Below are 14848 nucleotides of genomic sequence, written 5' to 3' on the forward strand. Positions count from 1 at the left end.
TGTTTGTAAAGAGCCTAGCTCCAAAGTGCTACTCATTTGAATCAGATATATGAAGCTCTCCTCAGTAAGTTTTAGGAACAGAAAATGCCAAAGGACTTAATGCAACTATATTTTTTGTTTAACAAATTTTTTTTAAAACTCCCAGACAAAAACTGCTATTCAGCCTTGGAAATCTGACTTCCCCTCCTCTTATGTCTGGCTATGCAGTACATGCACTAATTTGAATTCAATATATGAGAAAAGCAAACCTCAGAGTGAAGAACTTTAGAGTTCCAAATATCAGAAGGGTAGAGAACGAGTCTTCAATTTTATGTTTGCTTGTTTCACAATGTGCAATACCAATACCGGAAATCATGATATAGGATGTTTTGTTTATTTTTATTGTTTTGCTTCATTTGGTATTGAGATGTGTTTTAATTTAAGCTCCATTTGGCAAATACAGAGCAGGGATATTGCAGCAAGGGAAAAATTAGAAGTACATGATTCCTGTACAAGATTATATTTTGAAAATGTGTATTAATTTGTAAGAGAGGCATGATTCTGACTTAAATAAAAAGTCAAAATTTAAAAGATGAAGCAGTAGGCTCCCGAGAGGGTGGGTACTGTATAAAAGATTGTAAAGTACACTGTTAAACAAAACAGAAAAACAAACATAGATAATGGCCAGGACCAAGTTAAGGCAATCTAAGCCCCTAGGCGCAACACATAATGGGGCTTCAGGGAGCATGATTATGTAGGACTTTGCAAATGAAGTTGAAACGTTTGCATCTGAAGTACTAAAAGAGAAGAAGTCAGAGAGACACATCAAGAGTGGTATGGTCAAAGAGGCAGAGCGGGTTTAAGTATTACTAAGGTTGAAACGGATGGGAATTGAGGTATAAAGAAATTAAGGAGACTAGTTTTTAGCTCCAGAGTAAAATTTTTGAAAACACATGAAACCCATTGGGACATGGGGACTTTTCAAAGTCCAACCTAAGTGTTATGGCCAGAATCATACACAACTTGATGATTCCCCATTTACAATCACATTTTGAGACCTATCAATTAGCCAGTTTTTAATCAGTTTAATGTGTGCCACATTAATTTTACACTATTCTAGTTTTTAATCAAAATGTCATGTTGTATCAAGTCACATGCCTTACAGAAGTCTAAATATATTATGTCAATACTATTACCATTATCAACCTAACTTGTAATCCTGTCAAAAAAAGTTAGTTAGTTTCACAGGAGCTATTTTCCATAAACCCATGTTGATCTGCATTAATTACATTACTGTATTTTAATTTTTTTATTAACCAAGTTCCGTATCAGCCATTCCATAATCTTGCCCAGAATCCATGTCAGACTAGCAGGCCTATAATTATCCATGTAATACTGTTTACCCTTTTTAAATATTGGCACAATATTAGCTTTCTTCAGTCTTCTGAAACTTTAACAAAGTTCCAAGACTCAGTGGAAATTAGCATTAACAAATTAGCATTAACAATCTAGTGAGCTATTCAGCCAGCTCTTTGAAAACTCTTGGATGCAAGTTATCCAGGCCAGCTGATTTTAAAATGTCTAACTTTAGAAGTTGCTGTTTAATATCCTCTTGAGATACGAGTAGAATGGAAAGAGTATTAACGTATGATGAGACTCCATCTACCAGTCTCCCCTCAGGTATTTGCACACCTCTCATTGATGTTAATAGAACTCAAAGGAGACTACAGCCTTGAATTACTTGGAAAAGTTAAGGGAGTTGGGCAAAATTTTTGTTCTTGTCTCTTTATAGATGGGCATAGCTTTTATTAAAAACAATTAACAGTAGTGTGCACAATATCAACACTATGTGCATGCTGGAGATACCACTTTCCTGCTTCTGAATTTAAAGGGTAATATTAAATATATTAATTCATAAAATCATTAACAACAAAATATGCACATTTGTTTGACATAATACAGAAAAAAATCTTGTTTTATAACACCCTTGCTAAAATCTACATGTCATCTCAACATGTCATCATCCCCCGCCCTCAATTATCAAATAGTAAGAGACTCAGAGACTCATAGACTCATAGACTTCAAGGTCAGAAGGGACCATTATGATCATCTGGTCTGACCCCCTGCATGCTGCAGGCCGCAATACCCTTCCCTGGACTCTGCCGTTGAAGTCCCCAATCCTGTGTTTTAGTGACTTCAATCGGCTGAGACCCTCCTGCTAGTGATCCCTGCCCCATGCTGCGGAGGAAGGTGAAAAACCTCCAGAGGCTCAGCCAATCTACCCTGGAGGAAAATTCCTTCCCGACCCCAAATATGGCGATCAGTAATACCCCGAGCATATAGGCAAGAGTCTCTAGCCTAATCCTTGTTGGCTATTATGCTATTCATGTACCATTGCTTGGTTTTCCTTGGCTACTATGTTTTACCATAGACAGTTACCTCCTTTTTGTAACTGTTGTTCTTTCGAGATGTGTTGCTCATGTAGATTCCATGTTACATATGTGTGAGCCCACGTGCACGGTAGCCGGAGATTTTTCCCTTAGTGGTATCCATAGGGCCAGCTCTGGCACCCCCTTGAGCCCCATGCTCGTGCGCAGGTATATGAGGCGCCGCCAGCCTTGCGCCTTCTTTGTTCCTTCTTGTCATCAACTCCAACAGTGGGGAAAAAAGGCGGGTCGTGGAATGGACATGAGCAACACATATCGAAGAACAGTTACAAAAGGTAGGTAACTGTTTTTTCTTCTTCAAGTGCTTGCTCATGTTGATTCCATGTTAGGTGATGCACAAGCGGTATCCCTGGAAGTGGGTGAAGAGTTCACGGTCATGCTTCTTGCAACACTGCTCTACTGAAGCTGGTGTCATCCTGGGCTTGCTGGGTGATGGCGTAGTGGGATGTAATGGTATGAACTGAAGACCATGTGGCGGCTCTGCAGATATCCTGGATCGGTACCTACATGAGGAAGGCCACTGACAAAGCTTGTACTCTGGTGGAATGGGCAATCACGATGACCAGTGGCAACACCTGTGCTTGTTCATAGCAGAACTTGATACAGGTGATTATCCACAAGTAGATTCTATGAGAGGACACTGGTAGACCAACAGGATCTGTTGAACTTGCTCCGAGCAGGCTTGCTCCTCCGTGTTCAGAAAACAGAAGCCATGCCATCAGATGCAGTGATGCTAGGTTCGGATGGAGCAGATAGCCCTGGTTCTGCGAGAGCAAGTGCGGTCAAAGAGGGAGCTCTAGCGGGATTGTCACCAAGAGGTCCAAAAGTGTGCCGAACCAGTGCTGGTGCAGCCATGCCAAAGCTACCAGGATGACCTTTGCTTTATCCTTCTTGACCTTCAGTAGGACCCTGTGAACCAGGGATATTGGCAGGAAGGCGTAAAGCAGTGCTCCCATCCAAGGGAGCAGGAAAGTATTGGACAGGAAGCCTCTGTCAAGCCCGCAAAACAAGCAAAACTGCTGACATTTTCTGTTCTGACTGGACATGAATAGGTCTACCTGGGGAGTCCCCCGCTTTCGGAAGATCATGTTGACAACTTTTGAGTGGAGTGACCACTCATGGTAAGAAGAGAAGGACTTGCTGAGGAGATCCGCCAGCGCACTTCGGGTGCCCGAGAAGTGCGATGCTTTGAGATGAATGGCATCCCGAGCAGTCGTGAGCAGGTGGGCTCAGACATGTGCGATGAGGTCCAACATAGCTCAGAATTAGGACTCTGGCAGGTAGGCTCTGGCCCGGGTGTAGTCAAGTACTGCTCCTATAAACTCTATCCTTTGAACAGGGATCGGAGTTGATTTTTGTTTGTTGATAAGCAGGCCCAGTTCCTGACAGGTGGCGTTCATCAAAGTAAAGCCATGCTGAACTTGGGCTCGTGACCTGCCGCTGACAAGCCAGTCATGGAGGCATGGATAGATTTTAATGCTTTGACACTTCAGGTAATCGGCCATGCACTTCATGAAGACCCTCGGAGCAGATGATAGGCCAAAGGACAGTGCTGTGAATTGGTAGTGGCACTGCCCCACCAAAAATGGAGCAATCTCCTGTGGCCATGGAAGATAGAAATATGGAAGTAGGCAAACTGCGGCCCGCGGGACCCTCCTGCACGGCCCTTGAGCGGCCCTGTCCCCCTCCCCTGCAGCCTCAGCTCGCCGTGCCGCCAGTGCTCTGGTGGCAGGGCTATAAGCTCCTGCCGGGCAGCATAGCTGTGAGAGCCGGTGGCCTGCCCCAGTGCTCTAGACTGTGCGGCGGTGTGGCCTGCCAGTCCTGGTGCTCTTAGTGTCATGGTAAGGGGGTAGGGGGGTTGGATAGGGAGTGGGGTCTTGGGAGGGGGCGGTCAGGGACAAGGAGCAGGAGGGGCTGGATAGGTCAGGAGTTCTGAAGGGGGTAGTCAGGAGGTGGAAAGTGGGAGGGGGCGGATAGGGGGCAGGGGCCAGGCTGTTTGGGGAGGCACAGCTTTCCCTAACCCGGCCCTCCATACAGTTTCAGAATCCGGATGTGGCCCTCAGGCCAAAATGTTTGCCCACCCCTGCTTTAAGTCCATGGCAGCGTACCAGTCTCCTGGATCCAGAGAGGAAATGATGGAGGCCAGGGAGACCATGCAGAACTTAAACTTCTTGAGATATCTGTGGAGGCGATGCAGGTCTAGAATGTGTCTGCAGCCCCCTTTGGCCTTCAGGATTAGGAAATAACAGGAATAAAACCCTTTCCCCCTCATATCTTGAGGAACCTCCTCTATGGCCTCCAGACATAGGAGGGATTCCACTTCCTGGACAAGGAGATGCTCATGATAAGGGTCCCTGAAGAGGGATGGGGAAGGTGCATGGGAGGGAGGGAGGGAGGAAAACTGCAGAGTGTAGTCAACTGCTATGGTGTTGAGCACCCAATGGTCTGAGGTGACCCTGGCCCATGCAGCAAGGAAGGGAGATAGATGGTTCAGAAATAAACAGGGAGATGGGTCCTGGGGCAAGACTGGAACTCCATGCTCAGGCACATCCTCAAATTGCCTGCCGAGGGCCACCTGGGTAGCACACGGGACCCAACTGGGCAGCTGAAGGGGACGAGGTGGTTCAGCGGCATTTAAAGCCTCTTTTTTCTTGTAGGAGCTCTGCCGCTGTGGACCCGAGAACGTAGGTGATGGAGGCGGCCGAAAGTGTACACAGGCCTGTGGTGTGTACAGGGCCAAGGAGCAAAGCGTGAAGCAGGAATCTTTCAGGCCATGCAGCCTGGTATCCTGAAAATAGAGCAGTGCCTTTGAACAGGAGGTCCTGAATGGACTGTTGCACCTCCTGAGATAGCCCCGAGGATTGCAGCCACGAGCCACACTGCCTGGACACAGTGAAGGCCAAAGACCTGACCACTGAATAAGCCGCATCCAATGCAGTTTGGAGAGAGGCTCTGGCAACTGTCTTGCCCTCCTCCAAGATGGACGCAAACTCTTGTCTGAGCTCCTATGGCAGGCAGTCCTTAAATTTAGCCATGAAGTCGCAGATATTATATCTCCCCAGCAATGCCTGCTGGTTGGAGATTCCGAGTTGGAGAGTGGCCGTGGCATAAGTTTTTCTTCCAAACAAGTCCAGCTTCCTCGCATCCTTGTTTTAGGCAGGGTGCTCACCTGGCCCTGCCTGTCCCCGCTCATTGGTGACAAACACCACAAGAGACCAGGGGAGGGGGGACTGAATACAAGTACTCATAGCCCTTAGCTGAGACATAATATTTCTTTGTTGCTCTTTTTGCTGTTGGGGACAGAGAGGACGGGGTCTGCCAAAGGGCCTAAACCACTTTCAGCACTCCTTCATATACTGGAAGCACTACCTTAGAAGGTGCCGCGGCCACCAAAATATTGAAGAGGCTATCTGAGGCTCAGTGAACTCCTCTGCCTCTCGTTGCAAGTTTGAGGCCATCCTTTTCAGAAGGTCCTGGTGGGTTCGAAAATCATCTGGTGAGAGTGGGTGGGTGGGACCAGCAACCACCTTTTCCAGGGATGATGAGGACAACAGCAACACCGAGTGGGGGGCTGGAGCCCGCTCTTCCACCAGAGAAGCTTCCCCCAAGAGGATGCCTTGTATTTCAGTATCGGCATCGGAGCCTGAGTCTAGTTTCTGCATCAGAGCAGGCAGCGCCATGGTCCACTTTCCAGATGCAGCTGTAGATGACCTCTGGGACTACAAGCCTGGCATTGTAGGGAGCCCCCATGGATTCCAATATGGCCAGTGTAGTGGCCATTGACATTGCAGCCAGATGCCCGTCGCGGGGCTAGTACCACAGTCTGACTGGTGTCTTCGAGATTGGGATTCAAAATCCCCTTCAGACTCCAAGGAGGACTCCTCTCTAGGGGACCATCGCAGAGCTGTCCATGCCTCCTGCTGCCGGCTATGATGTAGCGCCAAGTGGTGTTGAGGGGTAGGTGTCCAACGGTGGGGGTCCTGAGATCGGTACCATGTCGGAGACCGCTGTCGAGATGGTGGGGAGTGCCGCAGAGATGGAGATCGAGGTGTCAGACAGTGGCGACGAGGAGTCGGTGAGTGGCACCGCAGTGTTGGTGACCAGTGCTGGGAGGATGACAGCTGGTGCCGGGGAGACTGAGACGGACGCAGTGAGTTTGGTGATCCGCGTCGTGGAGCCAGAGACCCGGAACGTGGAGCTGGGGATTGGGGTCGAAGACTGCAGACATGGTGCTGGGGACGGGGATCATGGAGTCGTGGACCGGTCCCGGGACTCCGGAGAACGGTGTCAACCAAGCAACCATTGAGACAGGCCCATGGAGGGCTTCCCTTTGGCAGGGGGAGCCTTCACTGGCTTCGCTGTTGGACAGAGGTCCTGTGGTGTGGGCATCACCAGTAGGGCCAACAGGTCCCTGGACGCTTGCAACACCTCTGGCATCGAGGGCACCATGAGGTATAGGGGACCCCTGCCTCTTCCTGGAGTCAGGGGCGGTTCCTATATTCGGGTCAAAACTGTAGATAGAGAGGCTGGACTTTGCAGTCCCAACAGAGGCAGATGACCCGACACAGGCATTTTGCATACCGTCCTTTCACGTCCTTCTTCGAGGCAGAGGAGTACCCATGTTCAGTGTACTGCTTCCTGTGGCACTACCATGGCACCGGTATTGGTGAGCAGTGCCGAGGTGAACCCAGTGCGGGTTTGGCACTCTGCATGAGGTCGAGGCTCTCGACGTCAAGTCGGAGCAGGAGAGTACCGAGGCTGGTCTGAGTGCTGCCTCCATCAATAGGGCTTTCAGATGAATGTGTCTGTCTTTCTGAGTGCGTGTTTGAAGCCCTTACAAATTTTGCACTTCTCTTTAACATGCGTTTCCCCCAGACACTTCAGATAAATTGTGGGGGGGGGGGTCACCACCGGCATGGGTTTGTAGCAGACAGCACATGGTTTAATCCCAAGGACTGGGGTATAGACAACTATTTACAAAAGCTATGAAAAGGAAAACCACTGGGAGCACTTGCAAATCACAAGAGAGAAAGGCATTCCAGCGACCTCACGGGTGGTAAGGAGGAACTGAGAGGGCGCAGGACCGACAGTGCCTCATATACTGGGACATGAACATGGGGGGTTCCAGAGCCGGCCCTACACATACCACTAAGGGAAAAATCTCCAGCTGCCGTGAACGTGGGCACACAAACACCTAACATGGAATCAACTTAAGCAAGTATGCGAATAAGAACAGACATGCAAGAAGATTCTGTACAGAGCTAGTACATTTTCATGAGTTTTGCAAAACTTGTAATATCCATCCAAATAAAAATCATTAAAACCTTACCCAAGTAAGCAAAAAAGAATACCCTCATTTAGTTCATTTTCTGTGACAAATCCATTCAATTAAGTGTCAAATACTTTCCTTACTTACAAGAATATTTTCCTTTTACCTGTCAGAATATGCAATTTTCCAGGGTCCCTGCTAATTACTCATAAAAAGTTAAAGCAACAAATACATAGAATAGATATAGAAATAGGTCCACTAATGCCTTCAATCAAAGGAAATACACTTCATGGGATATTCCTTCTTGATCCTAATACACCGCTACCTCGATATAATGCGACCCGATATAACACGAATATGGGCGGGGGGGCTGCACACTCCAGTGGATCAAAGCAAGTTCAATATAACGCAGTTTCACCTATAACGCGGTAAGATTTTTTGGCTCCCGAGGACAGAGTTATATCGAGGTAGAGGTGTACAACAGAAAATCCTTGCTCTTGGTTAAGGAATTTTCCCCCCATCACCCTCCCTTAGAGAGAAGAATACAAGGAGAGAACACGTGAACCCAAACTTGGCAATCCATTAACTTTGTACACGTGAACAAGAATCACTGTGATTAAGTATCAAATCTCATTTATACCCTCAGAAATCTCTAGTATCTAAGTCAGAAGTGGGCAAACTACCGTCCTGCCCAGCCCCCAAGCTCCTGGCCCAGGAGGCTAGCCCCCAGCCCCTCCCCTGCTGTCCCCCTCCTCCGCAGCCTCAGCTTGCTCGCTCCGCAACCGGCACAATGCTCTGGGCGGCGGAACTGTGAGCTCCTAGGGCAGCACAGCTGCAGAGCCCAGCCTGACCCGGTGCTCTGTGCCGCATGGTGGTGGTAGCAGCATGGCCTGGCTCCAGGCTAACGCTGCCAGCCACTGGTGCTCTAGGCAGCGCAGTAAGAGGATGGGGGGGTTCAGTAGAGGGTAGGAGAGTTCGGGGTGGTGGTCAGGGGGCAGGGGTGTGGATAGGGGTCGGGGTGGTTGGGGGGGGGAACAGGGGGTTGAATGGGGGCAGGAGTCCCGGGGAGGCAATCGGGAAGGAGGAGGGGTTGGATGGGGCGGTGGGGGGCAGTCAGGGGACTGGAAGAAGGAGTAGTTGGATGGGGCAAGGGTCCCGGGTGGGGGGGGCTGTCAGGAATGAGAGGAAGGGGTGGACGAGGCGGCGGGGGTCCAGAGGTGGACAGGGGACAGGGAGCGGGGGGGGGGCAGATAGGAAGTGGGGGCCAGGCCACTACCTACTCCCCAAACTGGCCCTCCATACAATTTACGGCCCTCAGGCCAAAAAGTTTGCCCACCCCTGATCTAAGTAACTGTCCATTAAATTACTGAATGCTTGTAATGAGATTGTCACTATCTCCTGGCATAAATATAGAATTATTTCTATATGTTGATTTTCTGGTGGAAAAGCACATGTGCATTTAATTTACATTTCAGATTTTTAAAATTTAGCACTATCCACAAGTTCTGCTATTTGCAGTGTTGTTATGCCGTGTCGGTCCCAGGGTTTTAGAGAGACAAGGGGGATGAGTGGACCAATAAAAGATATTACCTCACCCACCTTGTCTCTCTAGGTTCTGCTATGCAGTGTAGTTGTACTTGTCAGTCCCAGGATATTACAGAGACAAGACGGGTGAAGTAATATATTTTATTGGACCAACTTCTTCTTTTGGTGAGAAAGACAAGCTTTCAAGCCTCACAGAGCTCTTCTTCAGGTCAGAAGAGCTCTGCGTGGCTTGAAAGCTTGTCTCTCTCACAAACAGAAGTTGGCCCAATAGAAGACCTTATCTCTCTAACTTCCAATATGACCGTTTTCACAGGTGAGATAACTGTACTAATATATTACAAGAATATTAATTAAAATGTATACAGATATATCATTATATGGATCTTGATCTACAGAAAAAGAAAAATAGTAAAATATTGCACATCAATTGGAGTTTGTTTGCAATTATTAATTAGCTCAAAAGCTGTATCTGTTTGCTTTAATTACTACATAACTGTTTACCATATCAACTACCATGCCAATTTCTCGTTACCCTACAAACCTACAATAAAAGCAAGCTTGTGATAGTAGTTTTATATGGACCAGCAAGATACTTTATACTCACTTAAATGAAACACATTTTTTTAAACTTTCTCTTTTCCTAAGGTTTATATGGTACAAGAGTCTGGCCTAGTGTACAAAAACAACACCACTCAACATCGGCAGTTTGATTTATAAGCATTTTGTTCCTGAATTCGGAGCCTGACAGGGATGCTGTGCAAGCAAATGCCTATGAGGAACCTAAAATAGGGTATCCACTTGGGAAGAGATTAAGTGATTAAGTTTTGTGCTCCTGCCAGCTGCTAACTAAAATTTAAAGGGCCAGCAACATGTTTGTAAACTAAATACAAAACAAATAGCTTCTTTGTTTCCCTGTTTTCTTCAATAGACTTTCTTTTTTAAGCCTAAAAAGGAGATACTTTCTGGCAGCTACAACTGTCACCAAAAGTTTGATTTTCCAGACATTTATAAAAGTTAAATGTAAAATATATGGCTATTTACCTGTGATAAAGAGTGTAAAATTAATACATAGAAGTATGAGCTTCTAACAAAAATATTTAGCATTAAAATATCAACTGTTTTCATAGATTATGAACTCCAACTACCTTTCTGATACTGTTTATCAACTTTTATTTTTTTTAATTAACACTGCTACTGCACACTGTTCTGAGGCGTCCATCACAGGAGTGGGCACTTTTACACAAATCCAACTAAAACAAAGACAGCCAGCAACACCTCACTATCCTCCTCTTGCATAGCATATTTTATTTACTTGTTTTAGCATTATCATGAAGTATGTGAATATTTTGTTTTCCCAGTGCTAGTTTTATGCTAATCCTTTGCTAAGCGATGTTAACTATTTCCTATATATCAATGCAGTGGTGACAAATTCCCCTTAAGAAAACAGTATTTTTCATTTTTCTGATGCTTCTGGACAGGAACTTATATGACCCACATCACTGTAGTACGAGTGCCTCTCTCAGAAGCTCAGTTCCCAAAAGTTATAGAGTGTATAAGACAGTCTATGTTTCATTTAACGAAAATCCAATGTCAAAAGTGACTTTACAGCCAACTGGCCATAGTCAAGGGGTTTGGGTTCTGCTCTCTACGAACATAACCTTCCAGGAATTCGTATTCCATCGCAAAACTACACAGCTATGCTATAAGTACTTTTGTCACCTTTCATGCACATCTTTAAAACACAGTCAGGCTCATAGCAATACATATTGTTTTCACCTTTCATTTCTCCCTCTCTCCCTCAAACCTTGGGTGCAAATGGCATGAAGAAAGCAACTGATAATAAAAACTAATGCTTTTTTGCATTAGTACGAAGTGTGAGACAATCCTAATTTGCCATCACTGAGTTTTACTGAGTCATTTGCCTCATTTTACTAATTTGTTTATTTTTGATTTGCAAGTTTTTCCAACTTCTTCCACTGTTGCACTAAATCCTAAGTTATTGGGGAGTGTGATCAGTTTCTGTCCTGGATTCATATATATTTGGAGAGCTAGAAGCAATTCACAAATATACTACCATCCTGATTTTGACACTTAATGTTTTAAGTACTTTTCTGAGTTTGACCTTACACTAAAAAAAATAAATAAATACATTGCCAGGCATGTAGTAAAAATCAAGCTGGCATTTGTCCCTGGCACAACTGCAAAAAATCTACTTGCTTATATCATGGAATGAAACACTGAAGCCAACAGGAGTGCTGGAATCTAAACAGCTAGCTTAAGCAAAACCTTGCCAAAGTGAACCCACCCTCTGGGAAGTAACTCCAGAAGGGGAAATATCAGGCAGATTCCAAGACTTACCACAGAAGTAACTCACTTATAAAACAAAAGTAAAATACAATCAGACAGTAATGTTATCATTTAATATTGTTTCCCCTCCACATTAAATGCCGCTCTTAGAAACATATTCTCCTTTCGAAAATCTTTTGATTACATTCAAGAACTACTTTCAGATAAAGAAACATATCTTGACTACACTAAATTAGAATGAATATTATGGAACTAACGTAGGGATCTCAAACATGCAGCCTGCGGGCCGCATGCAGCCCGCGGAGCTCTTCCCTACAGCCCACCAAGCTCCCCCCCCCCCCCCCCCCCAGTTATTTTACGTGGCAGCTAAGTTCCCTGCTCCCCAGTGTTTGGGGCCAGGTCTCTTCCCCAGCCCCGCCTGCTGCCCCCACGCGTCTCCGCCGAGTGTCTCCCGGCCTCACTTGCTGCCCCCTCACTGCCTGGAGCCTGCAGCTCATGCTGACTCCACTCTGCTCTGCCGGCTTCCAGCATCACCTGCTGCTGCAGGGTCCTAGTGCCCCCCTCCACTATGGCCAGGGCAGGCTGCCCTTCCCCTGCCCTTCTGCCCTAGTTCTGAGCCTCTCCAATGTCCCAAACCCCTCATCCACAGCCCTCACCCCTGCACCCCGTCCTATCCCCAAACTCCATCCCAGAGCTTTCACCCCCTACCCTAGCCCGGAGCCTGCACCCAGCACCCAAACTCCATCCCAGAGCCTGCACCCCGACCCCCTCCCCCACCCAAACTCCCTCCCAGAGCCGTAGGCAGGTGGGGGTGGAATTTGGGGGGGCAGGTTCTGGGCACCACCAAAATTTCTACAAACCTGGGTGGTGTAGCCCAGTGCAGTGGGGGGGCTTTCACAAAAGTAAATCTATGTGTGTTTTGTCCTTTGAGTGAGGTGCATTACTGTTGGTGGCGCTTAGCACTTTCTGGGGGGGAGGGTAGGAGCAGGGAGCCGCGCACTCAGGAGAGGAGGTGGAGAAGAGATGGGGCAGGGCCTCATGGAAGGGGTGGAGTGGGGGCCGGGACGGGGGCAGCGAGGGGGGGTGTCAGTGATGCGGCCCTCTGGCCAATGCACTAGTCCTCATGTGGCCCTCGTGGTCATTTGAGTTTGAGACCCCAGAACTAACGTAAGAGCTGCTAAACACTTGGGACACTGATCAAACAGAGCTTGACCCAATTTTTCAACAGAATAATCATAAGGGGCACGTCAAATAGAATTTTTGAAGTTAGCTCATTTCAAGAAATTCAAATATTTTAATAGGCCAGCCTTTAAATAGCATGCAGATTTAAAACAAAAATTAAGGTTTTATATAGGTAGTTTTGCTCATATTTATACAGAAGTTTTTAGCAAGGTAATGGGCAGCCCTACAGCAAAGGAAACAAAAAAAAAAAAAATACATTTTCAAGCCTGCACCACTTCCCTTCAACTCTCTGCATGTGCTTTCTGCTAAGCTTTTTCCTTTATTTGTGTACTTCTTCCAAAGCCATTAGAAGTGTTGCAACTGTCATTTCTCATTCCCCTCTCCCACTGCACCATACTCCCCCAGCATCCAGAAAGGAATCTTAAAATGAAGACCACCCATCTGGCTGCTCCTCACTACCCTGCTCTAGCTACTCCTCAGGTACCAGGGAGCAGTTTCAGCTGAGTAGGGAATGGAGGCAGCCAGAGGAAAGGACTTCACCCCCCAGGACATCTCCATGGATCCCAGGAGCAACAGGAGCTAGTTGATGAGGAGGGACAATATGGTGAGGGAGATCCTTCACTCCCAAACATCTCCATTCATGCTAGGAAACACATAGAGCCGATAATGGGGGTGAAATGAGGGTCAGACAGCCAGAGGATGAAATAGTGGATATGCATTTTGCAACCTGTCTCAGGTGAAAGGACCTTTTGGACATATTGCATACAGATGTTCCATACATGCATGATAGCTGAAAGTGCTCCTCCTCCTCCCATTCCCGTCTTTTGAATGTATGGTAATCTATGCTTTGGACATCCAACGCTGAAAGAGGTGCAGCATGCTTTACAAGGGCACGATCCTGAAGGCCAATCACAAATTACCACTGGTTTATGCAGTGTTCTGCCTGCTTAGTGGAGCAAACCATTCAAAGCTAGTCAGGCCAATACTTGGGTGTAAGTTGTCTATCAATATGAGGGACATTTCAAGGTCCTAGTCTTTACCCTTAAAGCCCTAGATGGTGCAGAGTCTGAATGACCATCTTTTACTATGCAGCCAGGCAGCCAAAAGAGAAACTCAGATTTAAAAAACTTACTGAGGCAGGGTGTACTCACAGGGTGGCCCTGGGCTGTGGAATTTGCTGCTGCCACGGTGAGACTGATACAGCCTTGCCACTTTTGAAACACGTAGCAAGACACCCCTTTCTGCAAGCTTTTCACCAAGATAGAGCAACAGAACCAGCTGTGGATTCAAGGAAATGTACCCTCTAGTTCTGAATCCTCTCAGCACAAAACGTAAAGAGTTGTTGTTCCTCACCTGAGTGATTTACTGTCACCTTTAAATTTTACATAGCTAACATCCAGATACTACAGTGATTAGTGCCTTTGAAATAATAATAATAATAATATAATCAATAAAAGCTAACTATAGAATTATTAGTAAAAGCATACAAGATTTCCATTAATCTTAAAGTAGAACTTTACTTGGGGGTATATAATCTCAAGATGCAGACCAGTCTATTGACAGGAAGACATACCCTTTTTAATTTGTAACTGACTAAATGTCAGCATTATTAATAAAGAAACAAAAACATCAACAGCTATCTTGATTCACGTACTGTATCTATAAACAATAGCTTTGTCCAGTTTCACTACCAGACCATGAACTAAACCAAAAAAATTACACTATATATTTCTGCAAAGTCTACACTTTCCTTCCTGTTGCTTCTTAATCTGCTGTGTGGGGTTAATAAATATATACTATTTCAATTGAACTACTTTTTTTTAGCTTGGGTCCAAAGGACTTTTACAAATGACAGTGATTTGAACTTCCTTGTATTAGTTAAAGCACAGGAACAGGTATAATAATAAAAATGTGTAACATGAAATGTACCTGCTTTTCCTTTCAATGAGAATGGCCACATAGGAAGCTGGTAAAGCAGCTCCGAAGCCCGGAGTCCAAAAGTAGAATTTTCCAAGTATCCTCCTGAAAACGTAATTTTATATCTATTATATTGCATGCCAAAGCATCAAGAAAGTTAGTGTATGTTGCATGTGTTATGCTCAACATAAGACTGTATTAT

At 46.0% G+C, this 14848-nt stretch overlaps 1 protein-coding gene across 2 annotated transcripts in view; it reads right to left on the reverse strand.

Moving 5' to 3' along the window:
• Positions 1-14848, reverse strand: part of TMEM135 (transmembrane protein 135) — a 346732-nt gene that overhangs the window by 302276 nt on the left and 29608 nt on the right. For both annotated transcript variants that reach the window (XM_034758994.1, XM_034758995.1), the window contains exon 3: positions 14659-14751. In XM_034758994.1, coding sequence (XP_034614885.1) covers positions 14659-14751 — 93 coding nt within the window. The remainder of the gene's footprint in view (positions 1-14658; positions 14752-14848) is intronic.

Source organism: Trachemys scripta, chromosome 1 (assembly GCF_013100865.1).
Source record: "Trachemys scripta elegans isolate TJP31775 chromosome 1, CAS_Tse_1.0, whole genome shotgun sequence".
Taxonomy (NCBI): domain Eukaryota; kingdom Metazoa; phylum Chordata; order Testudines; family Emydidae; genus Trachemys; species Trachemys scripta.